Here is a 10,845-nt window from a genome sequence, read left to right on the forward strand (position 1 = left end):
AGTGATCCATTATTACCAGGATATACTCATACCCATGTTTGCATGTTTCCAGGTGCAGGAAATCTACACAGACAAACTGAAATGGATGTGTTGACTTGATTGGAGTCAGCGGTGCCCGTGTGATCTTATTTGGTTTCTTTCTTTTCAAGCACTCACATTCAGCTGTCACAAAGTGTTCTGTATCCCGATGCATTTTTGGCCAGTAAAATCTGTCTCTAATCAGATCGAGAGTCCTCTCCACGCCTGGATGACCCATTTCCTTGTGTAACTCCCTGAACACCAGGTGGCGATGCTCCTGTGGTAAAATCAACTGCTCTCTCCTTCCAGCTACCCTATACAAGATTCCCTCATCATTCACTTGCAGCTTGTTCCACTGTTTCAGCAGGAGTTTCACCTCGGGTGGCTCTGCTCTTAAGGTGTGTCTGGATGGTCTGCGGTTGCTGGATTTATACCACAGGACCCGGCTGATGGTGGCATCTTTCTCCTGGCTCTGTTTGATCTGCTCTGGTGACAACAGCTGGCTTTGGGTTTGTGGACTTACACCTCTTAGTAAGTCAATCGCTTGTATGCTCAACATGTTTGCCCATAGAGGAGGGCTCCTAGATCCAATGGTCAACCCCTGTATCGATGCACTGATTACATTTTGGTCCACCTCTTCTGTACATTGCCTTGCAAACTTATCAAAATCAAGTGCCATGCGAGAGAGGCCATCTGCATCTGCATTTTGTATCCCAGGGCGATATTTAATGGTAAAATTAAAGTCAGCTAGCTGGGCTACCCACCTATGACCCGTGGCGTTTAGTTTTGCAGTCGTAAGAACATATGTCAAGGGATTGTTATCTGTGTATACTACAAAGTGGGGAGCATGAAACAGATAATCCCTGAACCGTTCACAAATGGCCCACTTTAGAGCCAGAAACTCCAGTTTCCCTGAATGCATATGATAGTTCTTCTCTGAGGGTGTGAGGGTTCTGGAGCCATATGCAATCACTCTCATCTTTCCAGACTGACGCTGATATAATATACTACCCAAACCTTCCTGGGATGCATCACAGTGAAGAACAAATGGTAATGTAAAATCAGGGTAGGCTAGGATAGGGGGTTCGGTTAAGCAGTCAATCAGGATTTTCAGTGCATCTTGGTGGGTCTGGGTCCAGCATATGGGGGTACTGGGGGGCATGTGACCTTTTGACTTCGTAACTGACATTTTCTTGTCCCTACCTTTACGTGGCCTGGGAGGTGGGGACTCAAAGTCAGGTACAGCCAACAGCTTGTACAAGGGCTGTGCTATCCTGGAGAAATCGGGTATGTAAGTCCTATAGTAAGAAAGGAATCCCATCATCTTTCTAAGCTCCCCAACAGTTTGTGGTGTCCTTTTCTTAAGTGCCTGGACGGGGGCTATCTCCGCTGGATCCATTGAATACCCCTCTTCCGACACCATCCGTCCTAGGAACCGTACTTCTCTTCGGAACATCTCACATTTACTGGGGCTAAGCTTGACCCCATGTTGCTGGTACCTTTGCAAAACAGTTCTGATGTGATTGACATGATCATGAAAGGAGGCGCTGTGTACTAAATTGTCATCCAAATAAGGCTGACAGATGACATCCCGCAAGCCTTCCAGGCATTCTTCCATGTTCCTCTGAAATTCTCCAGGTGCAGAGCTGAGGCCAAATGGAATTCTCTTCCACTCATACAGCCCCCATGGTGTTATAAAGGCTGTCAGCGGTCGGCTCTCAGCATCCAGGTAGCCCTGATGGTAGGCCTTCCCCTGGTCCAGTACCGAGAACCAGGAGCTGCCACGGAGAGAATCAAGCATGTCCTGAATTCTTGGGATTGGATGCCTGTCAGGCACTGACTTGCGGTTTAGTTCACGGTAGTCACAGCATAGCCTCAGGCTTCCGTCTTTTTTTCTTACACACACAATGGGGGAAGAATATGGTGATCTGGACTTGCTTATCCAGCCTCTACTCAGTAAGTCTTGGAGATATTCCTTCACTTCCTGATGTAAAGGCTTTGGCACAGACAGGTAGGTCTTCCGCACAGGTGTTTTATCATGCAGAGTAATATGCATATTGAGTGAGGGGATACAGCCAACGTCGTCGCTATCAAAGGAGAATGCATTACATTCCTCTCTTAACAGTTTCCTCACTGTCTCTTGTTGGGGCTCACTTAGCTGGCCTAGCTTAACAGGGGGGTCCCATTGGGTTGGTCTAGCTGTTGTGGACTGGGTGACCTCACACTGTTGCATTCTGGGTAGAGGCAAGTGACATGTCATTGCACTATGAGCATCTTTCTTCTGCCAGAACTCAGCTGTAACTGGATATGCTGTTTTTATCATTTGGAGGTGGCCCAGGATAAGGCGTGGACCAAGGGTCACTGGGTGGGTGTTTGTGTTAGCAATGGACACAGGCACATAGACTGTCTTTTCGCCCATCACATTGACAAGGCCTTCTTGGATGACTAGGCCTTCTGGTATCTGTACGGACATGCATGGGGCAAAAAGCAAATTCTGGCCCCAAAACTGTTTACTTACATGTGCCCTGGCATAAATGGTGGTTATGTGCTCAGCAGTCAGGTGTATGTTTTTCTTGCCAGCCTGCACAGTCCCAATGTCTTTTGTTGCATCTGCAGTTTGCATTAGACTGATCATTGATCTTGCTGTTTTCGCAGAGACTGAGAAAGATTGGCTTATGACCTGGACAGAATTAAATTTTGGTCTCTGTTTTTCCCACCTGTTAATCAGCTCTTCTATAACATTAAATCCAATAATTGGATTCTCTGCTACATTTTGGTCACTTGTCACCAACATTGGCACTAGCAGGGTTTCTCTTGTGTGTGGCTCACTGCTTAAACAAAACTTGACCTCCACCCACCCAGAAAAAGGGATCTCTGTCTTGTTGGCAGCTAATCCAGTTAATGTTCCAGGTCCAAGCAGCTCTTCAATTGGCCGGATGGTGGTAGCAGGCAGATGTTCCTTCCTCCAGTCGTCATTTATAATGCTAGCTTGGGCCCCTGTGTCCCATAAAGCCTCAACTGCCACACCATCTAACTGACAGTGCACAAGACACCGCTTTCCAATGAGGTTGAGAAGTTTGCCTTCATTCTGTTGAGGATGGCCATTGCTGTCGAGAGTTGCTTTGTCCATGTTTTGTGTGTCAGGGTCATTTTCACTACTGTTATACTTAGCCTGTGGTGGTCTGGAGGCTTGTAGAAACGCTGAGTATTCTTGGGACAAGGTCGAGGAGTGGGCTACTGGGGGTCCCGGCTCAGCAGCCCCCTTTCGTTTCCCTGCATTATTCTCTGTCTACACCCCCGGGAGAAGTGCCCATCTTGACCACAGCGATAACAGTGACTACACATCTCACCTTTCTGGGCATCTCGGCATGATTTGCAACCCCTTTGCCGTCTGTCAGCCGAGACTGGTGTCACATTCACATGAGCAAGCGACTTGGCTGCCTGGATGGTCTGTGAGAACATTTTAGTCATTTCCATTACATCAGCTCTGAGGTCTTCAATTGCTTTGGCTGTATCTATGGCAGTCCCATTATTCTGCCCCTGTCTTTTCTTCTCACGTGGTGTGGTTGCTTCCTTGCTCAGCGCGTCGTCTCCAGAATCCAGAGTGTCTGCCTGAATTTCATTCAGCTTGAGGGGTCTAGTTAGAATTGTTTTCTTAAGCTTGTTCTGTCTTTCCATCTCTAAATTAGCTGCTTCACCTAATTTTTCTATCAGCACCTCATCTGTAATGTCAGGACTACTGAAATACGGTCTGATCTGAAATTTCACAGAGTCGCTTACAAGTCCAGTCTCTACAGAGCGAAGGAATTTCTTTTGGATGAATTCAGGACTATATTTGTCACTCACCTCATCCTCATCCGATGCGCGTAGTAATTTCTCTCTCAATTCTATAGCCCTGAACAAAAAGCTCTGGGCTGACTCTTTGGGTTCTTGGGCAATGTTCATGAGCCTGTGCAGCAAATCTGATGATGAATCGACTTTGTAGTGGCCCTTCAGTATGGTTTTCAATGATGGAAGTGTCATGTTTCGCTTAATTTCAAGGAGTTCTCTTAAGTGAAGCCCCGGACTCACTGCCCTGACAACGGCCTCGACGACTTCCGTCTCTGTGTAACCCTTTTTCAGCCCTGACTCTATCTGATTGATTAGACTTGTGTAGGAGAGTTTTTCTTTTTGGCCAGGCTCCCCTATCTGTCCAAAAATTCTGAAATCCTTTCTCAGGGTCACTTCTGGCACCGAGGCAGGTCCAGAGGCTGAGGCGTCAGGTGATTTTTTTATTTTCTCCTCCATCGTTCTTATCTGATCCATCAGAGTCTGCCGTACTTCTGTCTGTGTTTGTTGCAGCTGCGTATACCGCTTTCTCAACTCCTCCAGTTCCTCGTGGTTTAATGGTGGGTCTTTGGATTTTTCATTTAATGTGTCCAAAAATGACAAGAGTTCATTGAGGTAAGCTGTGAAGTGCTCAGAATCCTCCTCCCCCTCTTGAATCTCATCCAACGTCTTCTCCAACAGTCGGACCAGAGCACGCCTGGATTGCCCTTCAAACCCACCAGCTGGTTCGTCGCATTTCAGGTAAGTGCACACTTTGATGAGATCAGGAGTTTCAAGTGTCAGAAATGTTGCACTTACAGAGTCCTGCAATTCCTCCATGTCTTCAAGGTTTGTAGGTGGCTCGCCAAAATATGTTGCACATACGGACAGGAGTCACTTCTTCAGTGCCACATATTTATTAAATCTGAAATCACATAAGCAGTACAAAACAATCAGAGTGGCTTGATATCTTCAGTAGTCTCGTTCATCTCCAGTAATGGACAAAGTAAAGACGAGATGAGACCTTATCTCATAAACATTCTCATGAACATTGAAACACAATCTCCTTAACATTACATTTTCAACATTTCCAGCTTTCTAAAGTGTTGGATAAAATTCCCTTAAGATCCCGCGCACATATTCACATTCACAACGCAATTCCCTTCTGACACGCGTTCGTGTTGTCAGACGAGTGTGCTACAGTTTACCCAAAACAAACGGAATTCTTGAGTTAAACTAAAGCACTTTACACAGTTATTAATCTTCCAGAACATTTATACATTACTAAGACAGCAAATACATTCGTTTCTATTACTACAAACCCACCTGAAATCACATAAGCAGTACAAAACAATCAGAGTGGCTTGATATCTTCAGTAGTCTCGTTCATCTCCCGTAATGGACAAAGTAAAGACGAGACCTTCCAGCTAAAGGCATCCCAAGCTACATCCGCAGCCCACAGCGCCACCCTGTGACTTCTCCCGGTGCTGCAACTAAATAAGTCATTTACTTGAAAAGACCAAACACATAAGAAAAGGGGGAATCAGATACTGCATGAAACAAGTATTCAATATAACAAGTATCTTCCTGAGTGCCACATTGAGCTATGTGCTGTTTTTCTGAGTTAGGCGCAAAGGATGTGGTAACGTTTCAGAATAGAGAATCCGCGCAAGACCAAAGCGCATGAAAGATGCTTGCGGAAAACAGACTTCAGCGTCAATGGGAGAATTCCGCCCTTAGTGGGGATGGGCCCGTCGGCGGGCCTATTTACTCTTTACTGAATATACTCAACTGTATAATAACATTGCTATGACCTTACCAAAGGTCTTAAAGTCCCCGTGCCACCTCCACCACATCAACAAACCCTCGCTGCCACACACGCATGCATACACACACACACACACACACACACACACACACACACACACACACACACACACACACACACACACACACACACACTCGCTCACCAATTAAATAAGGGCTTTGCACAAAGAGGCTGAGAAAGAATGCAGCCAGATTGCAGCCGTGGTGCCCAGATGTGGCTCATGCCTTCAGCATTAACGACTTGTGATAAAAATATCTTATCTTCGGAAATAATCCCAGATATGCTGTGTTATTAATGTCACATTAGACAACCCTTGGCTCGCAGTTTTATCCAAATCTATCCAAAGTACTACCTTTTATGGTCCCTGGAACAGTGTGGGTTAGGTGCCTTGTTCAAGGGCACTTGGAGATTCATATGTGCAGCCTTCAGTTACCTTCTGATTCCAAGTCCGACTCTGTCACTATTAGGGAATAGCTAATACAGTGTTAGTCAGTCATGTTTCTCTTGTTTGTTGATCTTTTTCATAGGAAACTGATAGAGTTTGCCGAAAGCTGAATGTGCTGCAGGAAGCATCTGACAGACATTCCCAAACTGGCATTTATTTATGCCCTACATTTCAGTCACATTGATGAAAGCTGTTTCCGAACACATTGGGACTAATAAACTCATGTTTGGGTGCGTCTATAAATGTGCTGACCTGGCCTCAATATTTGATTTGTGTTAATCACATTCCCTGTGTGTGTGCTGATGTTTTATTCAGAGGCAACTGATGGAGAGTCTGACGAAGAAGCTGAACGTGTTGCAGGAGGCCCAGCGAGACTTGCAGGAGGACATCAGAGCCAACGCCCAGCTGGGCGAGGAGGTGGAGACCTTGGTCACGTCCGTCTGCAAACCCAACGAGGTGGACAAGTTCCGCATGGTCATCGGGGACCTGGAGAAAGTCATCAGCCTGCTGCTGTCCCTCTCAGGCAGGCTACTGAGAGTGGAGACCGCCCTGGATGTGGAGACGGGTCACCACGAGAGGGTAAGGCAGGAAAACACCACCAAACGCTCAATATACTGTAGTTTAGTTGGAGGTTACACACGCAGGCTGTCAAAAGATTGAATTGTAGGTAACACATTACCAAGTTGTCAGGAGTTCAGTTGTAGGTAATTACACTTTTCCAATTTACACTTCGACATAATACCCTTGGCCTGTGAAAAGGAGCTGGCATACAGGCCCACTCTCCAGAGGGAAAAAAAGTTTTAGAACTGAAATTAGAACTCAAAAAGACCAAATAGGCTACTTTATCTTTAAGACCCAGAAAGAGGTCCAATTGTCTTCAACAAAACTCTAAACTCCTGGATGCATGAGAATCTTCGTGACCACTCCCCCAAGCTGTTTTGAGTGCTCACATGGCCCTATAAATCTGGCTACAGCCACTGTACTGTCTTCAGTCAATTGTCTGTTCTCCTACAGTACTATGTTGGGGAATCCCCCAGATTTTTTTAGCAACAGTTAAAGGCAAAGAAGACCAGTAGTTCAATTCTAACTCTACAAAACGTAACTGCCCCCTGTGTCTATCTGGACTCCCATGAGGTGTATTCCGTGAGACTACAGTTGTTTGCCTACATCTGATTTCTTCAGCTCAGTCAGTTAGATCTGTATCTGGTGGCGGAGCATTTTAACAATCACTCCCATTCAGAGTGTATGGCTCTTACAACACAAAATATCTAGATTAATCCTATCTATTTATGCAATTCCTAGCGGTTTCCTATAGACACATCATTACTTTGTTACCATAGACATTTGGCGGTGCATGTGTACGTGTCTGTGCCCATTATAACTCATTTCTCATTGATTCTCTTGTCTAGTTCCTCTTCACCACAGCTCCTCCTGCTGGATAAAAAGAGGCAGCTCTACTTTGCTTGTACTCACTTATACACTTGTGTACATTTCCCCACACATTATATGCTGATGATTGTGTCCTCTTTTGCAAGCCGCTTTGGATAAAACTGTCTTCTGTATTTGTAATGTAATGTAATATTAAGTCTGTTGATGTCTGGCTCCACAGCGCCTCCTGCTGGATAAAAAGTCACAGCTCTATTTTGCTTGTAGACATTACTGCAGGATCGTGTCGTTTTTTGCAATTTGCTTTGGATAAAAGCATCTATATGTAATATAATGTCTAGTGATGCTGTGTGACTCCACACACGTTGCTTGTATATTCTGTATATTTCACCACACATATGTTGCTTATATTTTTTTGCAAGTCGCTTTCAATAAAAGCGTCTGTATGTACTGTACTGTACTGTACTGTACTGTAATGTCTGGTGATGCCGTGTGGTTCCACAGCTCCCCTTGCTGGATAAGAAGACCCAACTCCTGCAGCAGCTTCGTGAGGCGCGGGAGCTGAAGGAGCACGTGGACCGGCGCGAGGAGGCGGTGGGGCGGGTTCTGAGCAGCTGCCTGACGCCGGAGCAGCTGCGCGACTACAAACACTTTGTCAAGATGAAGGCGGCGCTGCTGGCCGAGCACCGGCAGCTAGACGACAAGATCCGCCTCGGGGAGGAGCAGCTCCGCGGCCTCAGGGACAGCGTGGGACAGGAGTGAACATCGATCAGGGCCGGATTATGATTGGCAGGGACCCCTAGGCTAAAGGTTACTGTAGGCCACCACAGAAGGCAAATTGTGCAACAAAATGACATAGGCCGCATCATATTTCCAAGATAGGAATTAGGAATAACATGTTTGCAGACAATCTTTTCAATACTGCATCTTGTCACAATTCTGCAATTACTAATCCCCCTTTTTTGGCCAACCAGGTCCCCCCTGGCAGGTGTGGGCCCCTAGGCTGCAGCCATACCCAAACGGGTCAGTTGTCAAGGTCCCAGAGAGAGAGGGTGGGTCTCCAGTAGTTTGTATGTATTGTAGAGAGGGTCCATTTCTCATCCCAGGCCTTGCCTCGGCTGGCAGTGGCCTTGAGAGCAGGATGTTGGAGACAGTGATGACAAGCTCCAATTAACACGTTTTATTATGTGTGATTTTTCGGCCCCTGTAATGCTTACAGACAGTTGCAATGGCCTGAAATGCCCCACTTCAATTAAGTGTTTTAATGGAAGCTTGTTGATGTTCAGACCATCATTGTCTGTATTTAACTTGGCCCTGCCCCCATATGAAACCTGCACCCATGTTGGATGTATGTGATACTTGACCATGTGAGCAGGGCAGGGATTGATTACAATTATGATGGTAACATGGTTTTCATTCAACTCGTTCATGTGCATTTTAGCTATTTGAGTTACAGGATCCCATCAAGGCAAGTTACTATTATGGGTAAGGGTGTGGAAAATGGGCATAGTCACAAAGTGCAGAAATGACTGGTTTTATAGGTTTTATAGGTAAATTATATTTTATAGGTTAATGCTATTTTAAATGCTTTAGCTCGAGACAGTAGGCAGGGAAAACAGTACATCGACTACTGATTGACTGTTCAATGTATTGAATCTCTCCAATTTAGTGTTCTCTTCTTCAAACTTTGTAGGGCAGAGAAGAGAAGTTGCAATAAGATCAAGTCAAGTCAAGTCAAGTAGGTTTTATTGTCAATTTCTTTACATGCACTGGTCATACAAAGAATTTGAAATTACATTTCTTGCTTTCCCATACAGACATAGACTAATTAAGGTAAGGACATAGACAGTATAGACATAGACAGTACTTATACATGGACTTAAGACAGTATGGACATAGACAGTGCTCATACATGGATACCCATTGTTGTGAGTTTATCAAATCATAGTGAAAAACGGCAACAGAAATACTTGAAATACATGTCAGTGGTAGATTTTCAAATTCAAAATGACATTTTTTTTAAGAATCGCAGAAATTCCAAAGTGACACTAACACTATGCAACATGACCTCAATAAGTCAGCCGAAAGACATTCTTGGCCGTTTCCGTTGTCTGTTGGCAAAAATCCACACTCACAAACCCTGGCCTATGGTCTTTTTTAACGTCTTGGACGACTGCCACTTTTACTAACCAATAGGGGTAGTAACTTATTTAAATTTGTGACTAGGCCTATCTTCTCATGGACTCTTCAGTCTTCAACCATCAATGAAGACTGATAAAAAAGGGTCTGCCAAATGCATTGAAATGTGCATGATCGATAGAATGGAAACCCAACTAATGGTATGGTAAATAAAGGCACCAGTCAGGTAGGTCAGAATGTAGGCAGGGGCAGACAGTTGGATTGAGAATGTTTAAATCCTGTCAGATAGTCCTTCTCCCTTTGCTCCTTATAACACATGATTTCACCAAGTAGCTCATTAACTTGGCTGAAGGCATATGGAAATTATGATCAGCCGTTTCACTGAATTGGCTGGAGCAAATATATTTCCCATTTACAATCATTTGCGCTGTCAAGATGCTTAACAGCCAATCATGTGAGCACATTTTTTGAGTGACAGCGGTTTCCAAAGAATCAGGAGGTTGCAGAGGGTTCCTCTGCTGTGCGTGTAGGCAGGAAAGTTTGTATACAAGAAACCTTTGTATGTGCCAGGGTTTTTACTTTCTGACCCAGGTTTTTACTTTTTGAACCCGGGATGTCCACCCTTGCCTCTGAGTGAGGTTGAGTCTTTGAATTGAGAGGTGAACAGCCCTTTCTAGACGCCACTGTGCCATTACAGCAGTACCTTTTCAACAGGATTTGCATTTGAAATTCCACTATAGATATAGGCTACAGTTTCTTTCTGAGAATGTCATCTAGCACATCAAAATTGTCCCATTTGTATGGATTTTCTGAATATGTACACGTACAGTATTTCCAATGCAAGCCCAAAAAGTTAGTGTTATAACCAAAGACGTTGAGTGAATGTTCTCTGAACTAAACTGAAGGAGTGTCAATGCACTGCTATTTATTATTTATTTATAACTGTTGACTGAGGAAGAATTGTGAGCTAAAAACATATTATACAGCAGTATAGTGCAATTGAAGACAGGAAAATGCATGCCATGTTCTTAGCACAAATCCCTAAAGGAAGTAGCAATGCAATGGCTGTTACGCCAGATTTTTGAGAGAACAAACTGCTGCTGTTTTATCAAACTAATGCAATTTACTGAAATATGAACATATCTAGCATTTTTTTCTGAGCGATGTGTATTGCTCATTCTATGTAATGTTGACACTTTTTTTCTTGAAATATGTAACAAAA

General features: G+C 44.5%; 1 protein-coding gene across 2 annotated transcripts in view; it reads left to right on the forward strand.

The window, feature by feature from the left end:
• shroom4 (shroom family member 4) overlaps positions 1-9,198 on the forward strand; it is a 48,789-nt gene extending 39,591 nt beyond the window's left edge. For both annotated transcript variants that reach the window (XM_063187463.1, XM_063187464.1), the window contains 2 exons: positions 6,414-6,677; positions 7,989-9,198. In XM_063187463.1, the coding sequence (XP_063043533.1) occupies positions 6,414-6,677; positions 7,989-8,246 (522 nt within the window). In that variant the 3' untranslated portion in view covers positions 8,247-9,198. The remainder of the gene's footprint in view (positions 1-6,413; positions 6,678-7,988) is intronic.
• The last annotated feature ends 1,647 nt before the right edge of the window (positions 9,199-10,845 follow it).

Source organism: Engraulis encrasicolus, chromosome 21 (genome assembly GCF_034702125.1).
Source record: "Engraulis encrasicolus isolate BLACKSEA-1 chromosome 21, IST_EnEncr_1.0, whole genome shotgun sequence".
Taxonomy (NCBI): domain Eukaryota; kingdom Metazoa; phylum Chordata; class Actinopteri; order Clupeiformes; family Engraulidae; genus Engraulis; species Engraulis encrasicolus.